Source organism: Loxodonta africana, chromosome 1 (assembly GCF_030014295.1).
Source record: "Loxodonta africana isolate mLoxAfr1 chromosome 1, mLoxAfr1.hap2, whole genome shotgun sequence".
NCBI lineage: Eukaryota > Metazoa > Chordata > Mammalia > Proboscidea > Elephantidae > Loxodonta > Loxodonta africana.
The window spans coordinates 97,969,156-97,988,755 of record NC_087342.1 but is presented as its reverse complement, the minus strand read 5'-3'; the positions used below and the strand labels follow the sequence as shown (position 1 = coordinate 97,988,755).

Here is a 19,600-nt window from a genome sequence, read left to right as displayed (position 1 = left end):
CAGCTGCAGCACCTAGATGCGCCTTAGTGACGGGGACGACCCCGGCTCAGGACAGGGGCGCGCTACCCGGCTCGGGGCTGCGCCCGCCGCGACCCCCCTGCACACTCGCCCAGACCAGGCCGTCTCTGGGCTGCGTCGCCGGACTCCAGCTGCAGCGCCCACGGAGACTCCAGCGGTCGCGGATCCAGAGCCAGTGAGCAGGAGCCTCCCTCTGTACTCTCGCGAGAACAGGTCCCGGGACTCTCCGCGAGCCGAGAGTCACCCAATATGGAACCTGCTCGCGGGAGGGGTTTCGTGATGTGAGAGTACGGGAGGAGGAGCAGCTCTCGCGACAAGACAGCAACAGCTGGAGGCCAGAAGCAGGAACTTCCAAGGACTGATGCCCTTAAGGGCGCGTAGGCAGACTCGCCAAGGAAGAGACTAGCGGGCAACACATGCCTCGTGCGCCCCACCGTGGTGGGCTGGGGCAACGCCTGGCTCTGGTGCTAGAAAGCGACGATGACAAATGGGGCATCGGGAAAAGGGCCCAAGATCTTTGAACTCAGTATAGGCACCGGCAGCCAAACACCTGCTCAGGGAAATTCTCAATTTCCAAGAAATAACTTGCATATAAAAAGAAAAAGGTTCCAGCCAGAAAGCCGCTGCCTTCGCATCTGCTCAGGGACATACGGCTTCTTCTTAGGGATTCTGACGAAGTCTGTCACAAAAGCAAATATTAGCCCTAAAGTGAGATTTTTTCCAGCGAAGCTCTCCTAGTAATTCTCAAACTTTTATGTACAGAAGAATCAACCTGGGAGTTTGTTTTAAAACACAGCTTCCCAGGGCGCGCTGCAGTCTAATTAGATAAGTCCGAGATGGGCACTGCATTTTTAGCATAGATGCCAGGCGGTGCTGATTTAGGGAAATCTTGGCTATCTCCCTTCGAGAAGTTTCCTTACGTCTCTCTTCTGACCTAACCGGTAACCGGAAGACTTGTGAATTGATGCGCAGTGCAGATCACGAGCCCTGGCACCAAGTAGGCCTGCAATCAAAAGTGTAAAACCTCGAAGCCAGTGGGGGCCTGGATGGCACAGGTAAGGAGTTCCCTTGGGCTCCGGACGCGCGGCCCAGCTATCCCGGTCCCCGCTCCCCTACCCCTGCTGCCTATGCCCCCTGCCCGCTCCGAACGCCCGCAAGCTCGGGCGCAACGGCTCGGGAACCGCCGGCGTCTGCGCCCGCATTCGCGTCGCAGCGCTGCCAGCCGGGCCGGAGCCGCGTCCGACCCCACCGTCGTCATTCCCGCCTTCGCCCGGGAACCAGGTGAGCCGCTGCGGGAGTCGCCCAGGAGCCAGGGGCTGTAGGTGGAGAGCGGTGAGGCCGCGGCGGGTCCCCGGCGTGGGAGCCTGGGTGCGAGGGACCGGCCTTTCATTATACATCGAAGTCGCAGGCAGGGGGCTGCTCCTGTCCCCAGCAGGGCTAGGCACATCGCGGGCGCTCAGTCAATATTTGAGGGATGAATGAATGGGGATCCCCTGGGAGCTCAGAGGTCTTGTCTGTGCTTTGAAAGGCCGCGTGGAATGGCTATGACAACAGACAGCGTGTGCATTTTTGCAAGCTGCCTCCTTTCAAAGTCGCTTGCCGGGATTATCAGAAACCCTCGAAGTGGCCCACTGCCCCAGTCTCAGCCGCCACCGCATCCATCTCCTCCTGAGGCTTGACTGCCCAAAACTTACAGCTTTTGTTCATTTTGTTCCTTCTGCCTGAGCCTCCTCCCTCACCTGTCCCTTTCTCTTCCTTTCAAATTCTGTTTATCCTCCAGGATCCCGTGACGTTTCTACAACATCCCACCCCAATAATAAGTGTCTCTCCTCCACACTCCGCTGGTTTTGCCCTTAACTACATTGCAGTACAGATAGCTGCAGGTAGTGTCTGATGGTAAGCTCCTTGAGGGCTGCATCTTTGTCTAAGTCATTTTTATATCTCTGTCACTAGACAGTTATTGAAGGGTGCTAAAAAGATGCCTTTTCTATATCTGAAATTCATTTCCCATTAAAACCTAGGTAGTAACTGGCAAAGGGCTGTTTTAACAAATGCTTATTTTGAAATTTTGGAAGTGAATTTTGCCTTCACATAATTTTAGAGAATATATGAAAGATGACAATAGTGGGGAAAGATATTCTGGCAACTAAACTTAAGTTTCAAGATTTCAATTCTATTGGGTCAATGGTCAGAAAGTCGCACTGTATTTAAACTTTTTATTCTTAATTTTTTAAATAGTCTGAACATAGATTATGTAAATGAATAAATGGATGGATGGATGGATGGGGCAAGTATGGAAGGCGAAGGAGCTGAGTCAAAATGCATGTGTTTTGACAATGCCCCCAAACTTAACACTGGAAGACTAAAGAAGTTGGCTGCATTTACAGTGGTCCTCATACTTTACTGTGTATCGGAATCACCTGGAGGGATTCTTAAAGCAGAGTGTTAGGCCTGCCCCCAGAGTTTCTAATTCAGTATGTCTAGGTAGGGCCTGGTGGTGTAAGAGCTACCGCCGCTAACCAAAAGGTCAGCAGTTCGAATCTACCAGCTGCTCCTTGGAAATCCTGTGGGGCAGTTCTACTCTGTCCTGTAGGGGCGCGATGAGTTGGAATCGACTCAATGGCAACTGTTTTGGTTTTTTGTTGTTGTTGTTTAGGTGGGGCCTGAGAATTTGCAGTTCTAATAAGTTCCTAGGCAATGCTGATGCTACTTGTCTGGGGATCAGGTATGGGGTACAGAGATTAAATTAATGTCTCCCTTGTAGTAATCCAAACCAAAAAAGCAAACCCGGTGCCATCGAGTAATCCAGGTACTCAAAATTATGTTACATTTGTAGAGTAAGAAAACGAAAACTTACGTGGTTCAAACACATTGTCTACCAAACTTAAATATTTGCTCTGATGGAAGGAAGCATCAAGGAGTTGTCTTCAAAGTGGACATTTATCTTCAAGGTTATGGGTAAAGGTTAGCATGGTGTTGATTACACTGAGTGCAGTAGCCCCATCAGACTGACACTGTCAAGAGCTGGAAACAGACACTGTCCCTTTTGTGTCTCAGCTGCAAGGTCATCATCCCATCAGTGTAGTTTTGATGATCTTTTCTGAAATTCATCACCTTTTCCACACTAAAGTGCATTTGGCACTTATCAGTAGGAGCTTCTCGTCACACACCTTGTCAGGAAGGGTCCTGCTAAAGCATGAAAACAAGCCATTAAGGGTTCTATGAAATCGAGAGGGAAATAATGGAGCTGGAAAATTCCAGAGAAGACCGCTAAAACAAATAAATAAGGAAATCATGTGCCTTCCTTTAGGCAGCCATTTGATGAGTCCTTTAAAGCCAGCATCAAAGATAGCTTTCCACTTGCCACTCCTCACCATCCTCACTGTGGCCACCAAAGCTTATAATTCAAATACCTCTGCCCTAGACTATTCTAATATCGATTGTTTCTAACCAGTCTCTTGTCGCTAGCACTGTCCAATAGAACTTTCTATGATGATGGAAATGTTTTACATTTGTGCTGTTCGGTAAGGTAGCCACTGGCCACATGTGGCTGTTGAGCCCTTGAAATGTGGCTAGTGCAACTAAGGAACTGATTTTTTATTTTAGCTTAATTAAGTTAAATTTAAATAGCTGCATGTGGCCAGTGGCTACTGTACCGGACAGTACAGCTGTCAATCATACCACCGACAAGATTCCTTTTCCCAAAGTGCATCTCTGTGCATATTACTCTTTCTGCTCAAACAGTTTAGATAGCTAAAAAATAAAGACCAGCTTTTTTTACAACTCAGCATTTAAGACCTTCCAGGAATAGGCCTCATTCTACATTTGGGGGGCTTAACACTAATTTTAGGAGCTCCTGGGTGGCACAAACAGTTCAAACCCACCCTGAGGTACCTTAGAAGACAGGCCTAGCATTCTGTTTCCCAAGGGTCACAGCCTTGAAAACTCTCCTCTGCACACATGGGGTTTCCATGAGTCGGCACTGAAGAATGCTATATCCCACTCATTATATAATAAGCCCCACTTATTTTATACCTCCCATGTCTCTTCACGGTGCCAGACTAGGGTCAAACTCAGCAGCATCTTCTTTCCCTGCTGATTCCGCCAAGCCTGTTCCCTTGGCTGTGGTTTGGCTGGATAGTAGGTAGGGACAGTGGGAATCTCTTTCATCCATTCATGCACATCACTAATTAGATGATGAGGCATTTGGCTACCTTCGTTACATGAGTCTGCTCGACAGCAACTAACGACATGAACTTTACGAAGATCTCTTGAATTACTTGCCTTACGTTATCTTTGTACTTCCATACTACTGTTTCCCTGAAACAGCTTATGTTCCACCCCGCCCCCAGCTTACACTGAGCTCAAATCATGTCTCCTCCAGAAGGCCTTCTCCATCTCTCTAGGCCAGGACTATTAATCTCAATTTTGGAGGAGGTCCCATGGTGGAAGGATGGGGCATCTATTTTGTAATCAGACCAGGTTCAAAGTCTGGCTCTGCTATTTAAGTATTGTATGACTCTGAGAAAGTTACTAAACTCATCAGTAAAATAAGTATAGTCACTTTCAGGAGAATAATATCAAGCTCTTAAGATGATGTACATGAAGAACGTAGTATATGGCCGAGTGGTCATAAATGTTAATTCCTCTCTTCCCCACCTCTGAACTCTTACAGCACTATATTTTGGTACTTTTCTTCTACTGAATTGTAGAATAATTTGTTCTTTTGTATCCCAAGAGCACCTAGCATTCAACAAATGTGTGTTGAGCACTAAATTAACTGACCACAGGTAAAATAGCATTCTTCAGTCTGAAACAAATGAAGGCCAAGAGTGAATGTGATGGAAATGTATAAAAAAATTGTAAAAATAAAAGCAGATCAACTTTGTTTAGGAAGCATTGAGTTTCTGTTTATGGTGATAGAAATTTGGCAATGGATATTGGTGATGGTTGCACAGCATGATTAATGTAATTGATGTCACTAAATTGTACACGTGAAAAACATCTAGTTGGCAAGCGTGTATTATATACTTACAACAATAAAATAAAAAGATATGAATGCTAGTCTAGTAGAGATGGAGGCCACCTCTTGAGACATAAACAATATAAAATAAGGGTAATAAATGAAATACTAATTGCCATCAGTGAACTAATGCAGTATTATAAAATACCTCCAAAGGGTACGGCGGTAGAAAATGTGAATACTGCAGCTTCAAGAGAAGGAGACAATATGGACAAACCAAAATGAAAAACCAAACCCATTGCCAACTCAAAGCCAATGGATTTGGGTTTTGTTTTTGTTTGGTTTCCCAACTCATCGTGACCCTATAGGACAGGGTAGAACTGCCCTATAGGATTTCTAAGGCTGGAGCTTTAAGGAAGCCAGCTGTCACGTCTTTCTCCGGAAGGTGCGGCACACTTTTCGGTTAGTGGCAGGGTGCTTTAACAGCATCACCAGGGCTCCTGATGGACAAGAAGACCCTCATTATCTCCTCAGTTTCTCATTCATTACTGTACCATTCTGTTGGCTTCAAACCAAAGTAACAAATGAAATCGTTAATTAGGACTTCCCTCCCACAAGGCTTTAACCCTTTCATAACCAAATTATTTTTCACTTTAAATTTTTCATTGATAAAATTCTTTTCATTAATGGAATGCATGCTGAATCATTGAGCATGTCCCTGTGGAGTCTGGTGTAGGATTGGTGGGACACGTATGTCTGTACCATCCAGGATGTACCACCTCACACAACACCCTGTAAAAACTAATTTGCGGCACATGCCCGTTTCTTCTGTTTCAAGTCCCCTCTTGACGGCTGCACTGTCAGTGGGAAACCTTCCCAGTAAACCCAAGGGCTACTAAATGTATGTGGGAGCTTTTTGTCCCTCAAGTCCTTAACAGCAAAGCCCGAAGGAAGCAATTTCCTGCCAGAAGCGGCTTCCAAATCCCACAAGGCTGAGGGCACAAAGGCAGCCTAGTAACATGCTTAGTTACAGCCTCCACTTTCTAGGCGTGAGTGCCCAGACGTCCTCCAAATCCCACAGTCCTCTTCTCACGTATTTCTGGTTTGTCTAGTTCAGGTGTTTCCGTTAGGTGTGCAGTTGCCTCCCGTGGACCTAGGTGGGAAAGGAATTTTTTTCTGTTCGTTGAGCTGTTGGCGTTCACTGTTTGGAGTCAGTCAGGCCTTAAGGAGTCACTGCCACTGCCATCGACATGTTGGTCCCAAGTGCACTCGTGAAACAATCGTCTCTTCAGTCTATGGCTGGTGCTGTTCCGGTTCGCAATGAGAAAGGTTGAGATTTCAATGGAATAAGTGAAGGTGAAATGCGGTATGTCGGCCAAGAGGCCAGACTGTGTCCCTATGGGGTCCTAAGGTGAGGAAGATGAAGAATTTCAGCTCATTAAGAAAGCCAATGATCAAGAAGCAGAGCCTGAGGAACAGAGGGAGGATTCATCTAGTTATCCCCGTCTGCGGTGTTTGCAGAACCCTATTAGTGAAGATGTGGAAGAGAGATTGGCTTGACATTGGAACAAGAAGATAGCAGTGAAGAAGAGGAGGATGCTGATGAGGAAACGAAACAGCACCATGGGATGATGGGCCAGCGAGCACAGGAGAGATAAAATGAAGAGATGGAAGTCATGGGAGTGGAGGATGAGGGACATTCTGAGGAGGAGTCAGAATCAGAGTCTGAGTATAAAGAGTACTCAGACAGTGAAGATGAGATGAAGCCTTGTCACCTTAAGCCGGCCTTCACCCCAAAGGACTGAGTGACAGCTCAAGAACAGGAAGCTGAAGCACTGAAACAGAAGGAGCTAGAGCAGAAGGCAAAACACTGAGGAGAGGCACAACTACGCACTCAAGACTGTAGAAGAGGAGACCAAGAAGGAGCTAGCAGAGAACATCCGGTCCCTGGCTGCACTGGATTCACACAATACTGATGATGAAAGTGATGAGGTGGAATATAAAGGCATGGAAAGTTCGGGAGCTAAAGAGAATCAAGCGGGACAGAGAAGATCCAGAACCGCTTGAGAAGGAGAAAGCAGAAACTGAGTGCATGGAAAACCTGACTGAAGAAGAGAGGGGAACCGAGCTGCGGGCAAATGGCAAGTAAGAAGATTTCACATAAAAATCAGGAATTATGACTTCTCTTGGAAAAGATGTGATCTGGCTCCCTGGGCCTGACACTGCTTCGTAGCAGCAATTGCCAGAGCTGAGTAGCTGCTTATGCCTTAGGACCCGACGTGCTCTCGCCAGCCCCCATTGTTCCCACCACTCTGTGATGTCCATATACTGTCTGCCCACACCCCACCTGCCTGTCCCTGCTGGCATTTGAGTTACCCAGCACTGCCTTCATGCCACTTTCAGAAACAAATATTAATGCTGGATTCTAGACCCTGGGTCTGACCCAGGATGGTGATTTTTATAATCTCAATATAATTAGCGGGTTAATTTGGCTGTTTTAGGTTGGCGGAAACAAATAAACTCTAGTAATGGGAGTTTATTGTGAGATTACATGGGGATATTAAGGAAGACTAGGTCAGTATTCCTATAGGTGGGGGAAAGAAAGAGAGAAATACTACTTATGTTTTAACATACTGTGCTACCTTTTGTTTGTAAAAGACACAAAGTACTAATTCTCATGTATTGATACCTTGTGAAATACCTCTTCCATTCCTTCTGTCTTCTCCAACCACCTTCTCATTCTTTATTGGATTTGTGATCTTTAGTTCCTGGGTAAGGAGCCCCAGTGGCACAGTGGTTAAAGCGCTTGGCTGCTAACCAAAAGGTTGGTGGTTCGAATCCCCCAGCCACTCTGTAGAAAGATGTGGCAGTCTGCTGCCATAAAGATTACAGCCTTTGAAACCCAAGGGGTGGTTCAGTTTTGTCCTATACGGCCACTCTGAGTTGAAATCGACTCGATGGCAATGGGTTTGGTTTTTTTATTTTTAATTCTTGGGTTTTATACAGCATACTAATGCAACCCAATACTCTGATGATAAAAATTCGATGTGGAACTATGGCCCAGTTACTTAGCTTTTCTAAAACCTAGTTTTCATCATCTGTAAAATAGCAATAATAGTAGTACTAGGATTATTGTGAGAATTAAATGAAATTATTAATGAAAAAGATTTAGAGTAATGCTGGTGATAATGATGGAAGTGGTGCTGCAGGATCATCCTGAAAGTTGCTGATACAGTGAGCTTGCTTTTCACCTGGCCCGTAAAACAACTGTTTGTGTGAGCTACATGATTTGAGCGTTTACCTATATATTTTATATCTGTGTAATATGTATATACTTTTTCACATTTATGTGGAAGAATTTTAGAGTTTATGACTTTTTATTATTCAAAAACACAGATGATTAAGAATGGTCATACTTTCTTCCAGAGATGGATCTATGTCCATCCTCATTAACTCCTGTTTCTCATTTTCTTAAAAGAACAGGGCAATACAGATTTTTGAAGCTAAATGTGACCCTTAGAAATCACGCAGTACAGTCACATCATTATATGAGTCAAGAAATTGAAACTCAGAGCCCAAGAAACTTGTCCCCAGTCATACAACTAGTTAGGAAAGGAAGAAAAAAAAAAAAAACCAGGGCCAGGACCCCAGTCTCCTGGGGCACCATGCAAGGCTTTTTCTGCTAAACAGAAATGCCACTAACTGGATACTTGACATTCATTCAAGAAATATTTGTTGAGGGCGTATTAAGTATCAGATACTATTATGGGCCCTGGGGAGACAGCTATGCACAAAATCCTCCCTACTGGGCTTGCATTTTAAGTGGGGCAGATAGACAATGGACAAATAGACAAATAGCGAATCAGGTGCGGCAAGTGCTGTGAAGCCAAGTAAAGGGTAAAGGGATAGAGAATGATGGATACGTTTTAGATACAAGGAGCCCTGGTGGTGCAGCGGTTAAAACACTTGATTGGTAACCAAAAGGTTGGTGGTTCAAACCCACCAGCCACTCTGAGGCAGAAAGATGTGGCAATCTGCTTCTGTAAAGATGACAGCCTTGGGAACCCTATGGAGCAGTTCTACCCTGATATAGGGTTGCTATGAGCCTGTTTCAACTCTACAGCAATGGGTTTAGTTTGGTTTATTTTAGATAGAGAGGGAGATAGGAGACACTGTATTGAGCCCTTAACCTTTCACATTTTTGGCAAAAATTGGTAGTTATTACTGACTTTTGCCTCTTGTTCATTTCTCTGTAACATGGTTGAATAAAAAGAAAAGGCTTTCTAGCTGCACACCTGGGTTCTAGCCCTGACTCTAATTTTTATTAAACAGCCAAAACTGTTTACATTCCTAGCTTTGATTTCTTCATCTGGAAAATGAGGATAATACACATCTTGCCTTATGTATAGGGTGGTTCTGAGTTTAAAATTTGCAGTACATGAGACCCCTTTATAAAACAGAAATGTGTTATGTAAATATAAAATACCATTATATGAAAATTTCATTTCCATCAAAAATGTACTGAGGAGCTTGATTTTTTTTAAGATTATTTTTCATTTAATCTTTTTTCACTTATCCAGAAATAATGCAACCAGAGAGGAGTACCCAGACTTTTAATTCTAAATATCGGCAAAATTCTTTCACATACGATGTTAAGCGAGAGGTGTACAATGAGGAGAACTTTCAACAGGAACACAGAAAGAAGGCTGCTTCCTCAGGGAACTTGGACATCAACATCACCACCTTCAGACATCATGTCCAGTGCCGGTGCGTGTTAGCCAACATTCAGCTGCCATTAACCTGGGCAGGACCGAAACTTGGCCTGATTCCTTCGGTGCACACTTCTGTCTTCTCTGACTTCCTGTCATCATAACCATGCCATTTATTGTGTAATTTTTCTTCAGTATATATATGTATATATATATACCCACACACATATATGTGTATATGGATATAGTTTTATGTTTTTGTTTTGTTTTTTGTTTGCCTTGTAGCACTTTCTAGACTGTAAACTTCTTGGGCATAAAGACCTTAGGTGCCCCCCACAGCATCTAGGGATGCTAGATATCTAATAATTATATGATTAATCAGTGTCCTGACAAACAGAGGCAACCATGTGGACTAATAGTAGCAGAATGAGATCTTTCTAACTTCATATACAATGGTATCCACATAGCCTTCATGGTCATCAGTGTAGAACCCACCACTACCTCTGGAAAGAGTCCAGAGAAGACCATGTGACTACCTAGGTCCTATAATTGAGGCACTCTTAACCTGTTTTTGTGCTGTGAACCTTTTAGCAGTCTGGTGAAGTTTATCAATCTTTTTTTATACATAAAATACATTGGATTATACAAGAAAGCAATTATATTGAGCTCCTTGTAAACCCTATGGACCAGTTCTCCTCTGTCCTATAGGGTCGCTATGAGTCAGAATTGACTTGATGGCAATAGATTTGGTTTTGGTTTTCTTATAGTGATCAAAATAGTTTTCGAAAGTTATGTTATTTAATAATTGGGTCTAATAACTACCATAGTTTCAAAGTAGTGATATAAATGATATTTCAAGATATCTACAACAGTTGTGATGTGATATGAAAATATTTGTGATTTCTCTTGGTAACAAGTCAAGTTCTGCTAATACTATTGTGATGTGTTGTCAACAGTCATTACGGAAGGAAATGATAAATTTCAACTAAAGGTTAGTGAAAATTATGACAATTTTTTCTATCCAAGTTTATAGAACCCCATCTTTCCCCCAAAATTCTTTTTTTTTTTTTTAAATTATACTTTAAATGAAGGTTTACAGAGCATACTAGTTTCTCATTAAACAGCTAGTACACATATTGTTTTATGACTGGTTACCAAACCCACAACATGTCAACACTCTATTCTTGACCTTGGGTTTCCTATTACCAGCTTTCCTGTCCCCTCCTGCCTTCTAGTCCTTGCCCCTGGGCTTGTGTGCCCCTTTAATCTTGTTTTGTTTTATAGGCCTGTATAATCTTTGGCTGAATGGTCAACCTCAGGAGTGACTTCATTGCTGAGCTAGAAGGGTTCTGGGGGCCATACTCTCAGGGTTTCTCCAGTCTCTGTCAGGCCAGTAAGTCTGGTCTTTTGAGTTAGAATTTTGTTCTACGTTTTTCTCCAGCTCTGTCCAGGACCCTCTATTGTGATCCCAGTCAGAGCCGTCAGTGGTGATAGCCAGGCACCAGCTAGCTGTGCTGGATTCAGTCTGGTGGAGTCCATGGTAGACGTGGTCCATTAGTCCTTTGGACTAATCTTTCCCTTGTATCTTTAGTTTCCTTCATTCTCCTTTCTCCCAGATTCTATCTACAGACCTGTTGGGGGCCCATAGGCCCCAGGGTAAGAACCTTTGGTGACCTACATCATGATATTAACCCTACTCATTCAAGTTATCCTCACTCACACTCTAGATTTATATTGCCTGTGATTGGCATGTGCTCGGTGATGGGGAAGGCCTCTGCATAGCCCTGTTTCAAACTTTCCATTTTCTGAGGCTTCCTCTTTTGTCATATCCTGCTTTTTGCAAGTTCTGGTCTTGGATGTTCTTTCCCAGTCCTACATCACTACTTTCATTTCCTCCATTCCAGGATGGGTCAGAGGAAGTATGTTGAGGAGGGCGCTGGGGTTCACATTGGCTTTGTCTCTATAAAATGATAGTCTTTTCCTTATTTTACCCTCATTTCAGACAGGTACTACCAAAGCAACTTTAACCTAACTCCCCTACCATGCCTCTTGGGCACTTAAATCAACCTGTTCTTGCTTCCATGGGCTCTTAGAACAGTTCTTATTCCCTACTTCTAAAACATACAGTTCTCCCACTTCTGAATTTTAACCTAACAGGTACCACAAAAGAGTGGTTAAGAGCAAGACTACTAACCAGCCATACTACTTGGGCTTGAATTCCAATTCCACAGCTTCCCAGCTGTGTGACCTTGGGTAAGCTATCTAGTCCTACTATGGCTCAGTTTCTGAATCTGTAAAATGGGGATGATGACGTGATAATAGGTGGTGCAAACGGTTAACTTACTCAGCTACTAACCAAAAGGTTGGAGTTTCAGGTCCATCCAGGGGTGCCTTGGTAGAAAGCCCTGGTGATCTGCTTCCAAAAAATCAGCCACTGAAAACCATACAGAGCAAAGTTCTACTCTGATACACCTGGGGGCGCCATGAGTTGGAGTTGACTCAATGGCAACTTTTTTTTTTTCAATAGAGTCTACCTCATAAGAGTATAGTTATAAGGATTTAAAAAGTGTTTATAAAGCTTCTAGTACACAGAGAACACTATACGAGTGTTTTTAAAGCAAATAGCATAATCTTTTAACTCCGTATCTTCCTTTCTGCACAGAACTTCTTTTTCCTCATTTTATTTTTTTAGTTAGCCACTGCAACTCTTGTCAAATTCCGCCCTGTGCTTTCACATAAACTCACATTCCTCACTTTTAAGATGCGCTCACTAAAAATCAAGATTTATGTCTAAATCTCTAAACTCCTCCCTCACCAATTTCAATTTCTATTCCTTGACCACCTCCTTGATTCCTTTCACTCTTAGATGCTAATCACTCCAAGTTTTTTTGTTTTTTTCTCCCACGCTGGTCTTCTGCCGGGCAGCACGTGGTGAAGTGAAGTAACAGAGTGATGTTATTGTTAGTTTCCGCCAATTCTGACTCCTGGCAACCCCTTTTCCATTGTTGTTGTTAGGTGCTGTCTAGTTGATCCCAACTCATAGTGACCCATGTAACAGAGCAGAACTGCCCCATAGGGTTTTCTTCGTTGTAATCTTTACAGAAGCAGATCATCAGGTCTTTCTCCTGTGTAGTCGCTGGGTGCGTTCGAACTACCAACCTTTAGGTTAGCAGCCAAGCACTTATCTGTTTGTGCCACCTGGGCTCCCTTTCCCACATTGTTGTGTGCCGTCAAGTTGAGTCTGACTCATAGTGACCCTATAGGACAGAGTAGAGCTGCCCATAGGGTTTCCTAGGCTGTAATCTTTACAGGAGCAGATTGCCAGGTCTTTTCTTCCACAGAGCCACTGGGTGTTTTCAAACTGCAAACCTTTCGGTTAGCAGCCAAGCACTTAAGTACTGCGCCACCAGGGCTCCTTCCCTTCCCCAAACGGAGTTTTAATTAGAGAGAACACACTTGGTGCACCTGCCGCACACCCAGGGACGCTCATAAAAATAGCAGACTGATTGTCTTGCTCCTACCTCCTGAGCAGAATTTAACAGCTGTCAGTAGGAACTCCTTATATAATATAGTGGCTAGAATGCTAAACTAGAAATCAGAAGACCTGGTTTCTAATCCTAGCTCTGCCCATGCTTACTACTGTGACTTTGGCAGAGTCACTTCTATGGGATAGTAATGCTTGTAGTTGTGAGAGTCAAACATGTGAAGTTATTTCTTTTCTGAGCACATATTTTAGCTCTGCATATACTAAAGTTATATTTGTTATCTAGGTACTTCTCACACATGGAATATCTCCATACTCTTTGGTTTTAGCCCATGCTAAAATGTAAATAGCAAAAGCACTTTAAAGCCAAATTGATATTTATTTACTTAGTTGGTGCAGTTCTGCTTTTTCAGGTGATCCAAAGGTTAAAGTAAACCCTGGTGGCATAGTGGTTAAGTGCTACAGCTGCTAACCAAAGGGTTGGCAGTTCGAATCCGCCAGGTGCTCCTTGGAAACTCTATGGGGGGCAGTTCTACTCTGTCCTATAGGGTTGCTATGAGTCGTAATCGACTCGACGGCATTGGGTTTTGGTTTGGGTTAAATGGTAAAGCAGGGTTTTTCAACCTCAGCATCATTGACACTTTGGACCAAAAATTCTTTCTTACAGAGGGCTGTTCTGTGCATTATAGGATGTTTAGCACCATCCCTGGCCTCTACTCACTAGATGCCTGTTGTGAAGTCAAAAATGTCTCCAGATATTGCCAGGTGTCTCCTGGGGAGCAGAATTGCTCATGGTTGATATCCACTGGGTTAAAGGATAATAAAGCTTTATTTTATTGCCCTTTCTTTACATGACTGACTCCTTAAGCATAGGACTTAATCTGTATTTTCTATAAATCTCATAGATTTGGTGTTCAGTAAAAATGTTAGTATATGGGAATGATGATGATGTGAAATGTGTTAAGTCCCCCTGCCTTCCACCAGTATTACTGATTATAAATCAATTACAGGTGGTTTTGCCCCCAGGAAACATTTGGCAATGTCTGGAGACATTTTCAGTTGTCATAACTGGACAGGGAGGATTCTACTGGCATCTAGTGGACAGAGACCCTGGATGTTACTGAGCATCCTACAATGCCCAGGACAGCCAGTCCCACAACAAAGAAGTAAAAAAAAAAAAAAGTATCTTGCCTAAAATGCCAGTAGTGCTGATGTTGAGAAACACTACTGTATGGAAAGAAGGGCTGTGCCTCGTGCCTTTCCTTGGCTTTGTAGCCTTTTTCTTTGGAGAACCTAACCAAGTCCCTGCTCTTCTTTCTCACAGCTGCTCATGGCACAAATTCATAAGATGCATGCTTACCATCTTTCCCTTCCTAGAGTGGGTATGTTTGTATCGATTCAAGGATTGGCTTCTTGGAGACTTAATTGCTGGTATAAGTGTTGGCCTTGTGCAAGTTCCCCAAGGTAAGGAAGACAACGAAGCCTTTTTATTCAAAACCAATAAATCAGAACTTGTCCACTTGTCCGGGGTAAACAATTACTTGTGTTAGATGAATAGAAAAAAAAAATGTAAATTCCATCACATGATTACCATTTATTTGTAGCCTTACCTGCCAGATTTTTAACCCCTCCAAGTGGTTCCAAAAGACTCAGTTTAGTTTAGACCCCTGAGTACTTTCCAGAGTATTTGCAATGCCCACTCTTCACCATTTTTTGCTTAACTAGTCTTTTCATATTCACATGACTATGCTAGACCTCACTTGGCATTGGTTTTATGTAGAAAGGTGAAGGATAAGAAACCCAACATGCCAACCTCTCTTCAGCAGGAGTCCTAACAGCTGGTCACATAACAGTCCGGGTCTTTGGTCTTCCAAGTAGCAGTTCAGATGTAAAAGAATAAGATCACACAGAGCAATATGGGAGCTATCTGGGCTTTAGAAGCCTCATTTCCCAGATAGTAACCAACATTTCTTATAATAGTCTCATGAATGTTGATCCAGGGTCCCATAGGGACATGCCCAGTTAATAAGCATCTCCATGCTCAGAGTCCAAAGCTAGGGTTTCCCACTGGGTGTTTATAGTTCATTCATAGTCCTCTTGGTCCAGATGGAGTATACCAATAGGGCTCATTTTTACTGTAAGCGATGTTGCCTGGTAACACAGCTGATATTCCAGTGTTATCACGTTTCCAGGGAAACGGAGCTAGAAAGTTAACCCAAGATCAAATTTATCCACAGAGAAAGAAGAGGGGCTTTGTTAATCTTTTAGTCAAGTAGTTCACAATTCCCCATCGTAGCCTTTAAATACTGCCATTTCTCCATTCTTCTGAGGGCAGCCAGTAATGGGTGAAGCTTATGATTGTGCAGTTTGTACAGAGCACAGAGGAGTCCAGCCAAAGGGACAAGTGGTAGCTGACGTCCAACTTTGGCACAGGGAGAAGGCTCAGTTGAGGAAAAGGGATGCCTTTTAATTGTCATACAGTAAAATTGACTTTATTTCCTTTCAGTGTATAGTTCTATGAATTTTAAAGCATACATATATATGTATATACATATATATATTTGTGTAACCACCACGACAATCAGGATACATAACAATTTTATCACCCCAAAAACTCTCATGTGCCATCTCTTTTAATCACAACCCTCCCCGACCCCTGATCCTTGGCAGCCACTGATCTGTTCTCTATCACTATAGTTTTGGTTTTCTGAGAATGTCATATTAATGGAATTGTGCAGTATATTAACTTTGAAAGTTGGCTTTTTTCGTTCAGCATTAGGTCTCTGAGATTCATGTAAGTTGTTGTATGTGGCATCAGTAGTTTTTGTTTTTGAGTAATAATTCCATTGTATGGATGTTCCATAGTTGGTTTATCCATTCACCTGTTAATGGACATTTGGGTTGTTTCCAGGCTTTGGCTATCACAAAGTTGCTATGAACATTCACCTACAGGTTTTTGTGTGAGCATGGTTTTCATTTCTCTAAGGTAAATACCAGGAGTGGAATTACTGGTCATATAGTTCGTATGGTAACCTTATAAGAAACTGCCAAACTGTTTTCCAGAGTAGCTGTACCTACTATTTTACATTTCTACCTGCAATGCATGAGAATTCCAATTCCTCCACATCTTCATCAGCACTTGATATTGTCAGTATTTTTTAATTAAACTTTTCATTGTGAGATAATTATAAATTCACATGCATTGATAAGAAACAATACAGAGAGATCCCATGTACCCTTTGCCCAGTTTCTCAATGGTAATATCTTGCAAAACTGTATTACAACCTCACAACCAGGATATTGGTATTGATACAGTTAAGATACAGGACATTTTCATTGCCACAGGGATCCTTCATGTTTCCGTTTTATAGCTACACCCGCTTCCCTTCTGCCCTACCCCCCTTTAACCTCTGGCAACCACGAATTTGTCCTCCACTTATATAATTTTACCATTTCAAGAATGTTATATAATGGAATCAACAATATATAACCTTTTGGGATTGGCTTTTTTTCACTCAGCATAATTTTCTGGAGATTGTTGCCTGCCTCGTTAATACGTATCAATGGTTTGCTCCTTTTTATTGCCAACTAGTATTCCATGGCATGAATGTACCATAGTTTTTTTTAACCATTCACCCATTGAACATCTGGATTATTTCCAGTTATTAGCTATTATAGATTTGTTGTTGTTGTTCTTAGGTGCCATCAAGTCAGTTCTGACTCATAGTGACCCTGTGTACAACAAAATAAAACACTGCCTGGTCCAGGGCCATCCTCATGACCCTTAATTATGCTTGAGCTCGTTGTTGCAGCCACTGTGTCAATCCATCTCATTGAGGGTCTTCCTCTTTTTCGCTGACCCTCTATAGTTATTTACAAATATCTTACAGGTATATTACAAATACAGCTGTTATAAATATTCATGTACAGGTTTTTATGTGAAAATATGTTTCCATTTATCTGGTATAAAAACCCAGGAGTACAATTGCAGGGTTATATGGTAATTGTGTGTTTAGTTTTTTAAGAAACTGTCATGTTGTTTTCCTGGTGGCTGTATGATTTTACGTTCCCATTTTCTCTGCATCTTCACCAGCATTTGGTATTGTCGCTATTTTTTTTTTTTTTTTTTAATTTGAGCAATTCTGAGAGGTTTATAGTGAAATCGTGTTGTGGTTTTAATTTTCATTTCCCTAATGGCTAATGATGTTTGAATATCTTTTCATATGCTTGTTTGCCATATGGATATCTTCATGAAATGTCTTTTCATGTCTTTTGTGCATGTTCTAATTGGATTGTTTGCAATTTTGGTGTTGAATTTTGTGAGTTCTTTACATATTCTAGATACTAGTCCTTTGTCAGATGTGTGTTTTACAAATGTTTTCTCCTAGTTTGTAGCTTGTCCTTTTTTTTTTTCATTGTACTGTAGATGAAGCTTTACATAACAAACTAGTTTCTCATCAAACAGTACACACATTGTTCTATGACATTGGTTAACAACCCCGTGACATGTCAACACTCTCCCTTCTCAAACCTGGGTTCCCTATTACCAGCTTTCCTGTTCCCTCCTGCCTTCCAGTCCCTGCCCCAGGGCTGGTGCGCCCCTTTAGTCTTGTTTTGTTCCACGGGCCTGTTCGATCTTCGGCTGACGGGTGAACCTCAGGAGTGATCCCATTACTGAGCTGAAAGGGTGTCCAGGGGCCATACTCTCAGGGTTTCTCCAGTCTCTGTCAGGCCAGTAAGTCTGGTCTTTCTTTTTGAGTTAGAACTTTGTTCTACATTTTTCTCTAGCTCTGTCCAGGACTCTCTGTTATGATTCCTGTCAGAGCAGTCAGTGGTGGAAGCCGGGCACCATCTAGTTATACTGGACTCAGTCTGGTGGAGGCCGTGGTAGATGTGGTCCATTAGTCCTTTGGACTAATCTTTCCCTTGTATCTTTAGTTTTCTCCTTCCTCGTTCATGAAGGGGTGAGACCAATGGAGTTTCCTAGATGGCCACTCACAGGCTTTTATGTAGCTTGTCTTTTCATTCTCTTAACAGGTACTTCACAGATATAAAGGTTTATAATTTTGAAAAAGTCTAACTGACAGTATTTTTTAATTTTTGCCATTCTGAGAGGAATGTAGTGTATCTTATCATGGTTTTAATTGGCATTTTCCTAATAGCTAATGCTGTTTATCATCTTTTCATGTGGTTATTTGTGATCCTCAAGTAATAATAGCAAAAGAAAAGTGAAGTGCTTATTCTAGTGTTCGCCCATTTTTTAATTGGGATTTTTATATTCTTATTGTTGACTTGTGAGATTTCTTTATATACGCTGGATACAAGTCCTTTGTGAGATACGTGATTTACAAATATTTTCTAAGTCTATATTTTGTCTTTTCATTCTCTTGGCAGAGCAAAATTTTTCCTTTCATGAAGTCCAGTTTATCAATTTTTTTTGTTTTATGGATTGTGCTTTTGCTATCACATCTAAGAACTCTTCACCTAACCACAGATCATGAAGATTTTCTCCTTTGTTTTCTTCTAAAAGTTTTGTGGTTTTATGTTTTATATTCAGATCTATGATCCATTTTGAGTTAATCTTTATATAAGGTATGAAGTTTAGGGCAAGGCTTTTTTGTTTGTTTTGTTTTTAATAATATTTTATTATGTTTTCAGTGAACATTCACAGCAGTTTAGATTCCCATTCAGCAATTTCTATACAAGCTGCTCAGTGACATTGGTTACATTCTTCACAATGCGTAAACATTCTCAATATTTCCGTTCTGTTGTTCCATCAAGGTTTATTTTTGTTGCATTTTCCACATCATTTTAAAGAAGACTGCCTTTTCTCCCTTGAATTTTTTTCATACCTTTGTCAAAGATCAAATGGCCATATTTTTGTGAGTCTATTTCTGGACTCTCTATTCTGTTCCACTATGTATCTATCCTCCTACCAACACCACATGTCTTGGTTATTGTAGCTTTGTAGTAAGTCTTAAAATTGGGTAGTGTGATTCCTCCAACTTTGTTCTTTTTCAAAATTGTTTTAGCTATTCTAGTTCCTCCACTCTTCCATGTAAAATTTAGAATCAACTTGTCCACATCTATTAAAAATCCTGCTGAGATCTTAATAAGTATTATATTAAATCTATGGATCACCTTAGGGAGAATCAACATCTTGATTATGTTGAATCTTCTAATCCATCATCATGGTATGCCTTTCCACTTATTTAGATCTTCTTCGATTTCTTTCATCAGCCTTTTGTAGTTTTAAGCATGCAGATCCTGTACAAGTTTTGATAGACTTATACCTAGTATTTCATTTTCGGGGGGGTTATTGTAAGTGGAGGGAGCCCTGGTAGCACAGTGGTTAAATGCTTGGCTGCTTACTGAAAGTTTGGCCGTTCAAATCCACCAGCTGTTCTGCAGGAGAAAGACGTGGCT

The 19,600-nt window shown here is 42.1% G+C and overlaps 1 protein-coding gene and 1 pseudogene across 11 annotated transcripts in view; both read left to right on the top strand.

The window, feature by feature from the left end:
• The first annotated feature begins 110 nt into the window (after positions 1 to 110).
• SLC26A8 (solute carrier family 26 member 8) overlaps positions 111 to 19,600 on the top strand; it is a 93,248-nt gene continuing 73,758 nt past the window's right edge. For 7 of the 11 annotated variants that reach the window (XM_023546400.2, XM_023546422.2, XM_023546413.2 and 4 more), the window contains exons 1-4: positions 111 to 1,073; positions 9,562 to 9,748; positions 11,848 to 11,943; positions 14,499 to 14,638. In XM_023546400.2, coding sequence (XP_023402168.1) covers positions 9,567 to 9,748; positions 11,848 to 11,943; positions 14,499 to 14,638 — 418 coding nt within the window. In that variant the 5' untranslated portion in view covers positions 111 to 1,073; positions 9,562 to 9,566. Of the gene's footprint in view, positions 1,074 to 9,561; positions 9,749 to 11,847; positions 11,944 to 14,498; positions 14,639 to 19,600 lie in introns of those variants that run through there. The other 4 variants (XM_023546426.2, XM_003404228.3, XM_023546441.2 and 1 more) reach the window with 3 other exon arrangements.
• LOC111750177 (microfibrillar-associated protein 1-like) lies at positions 1,278 to 9,516 on the top strand (annotated as a pseudogene).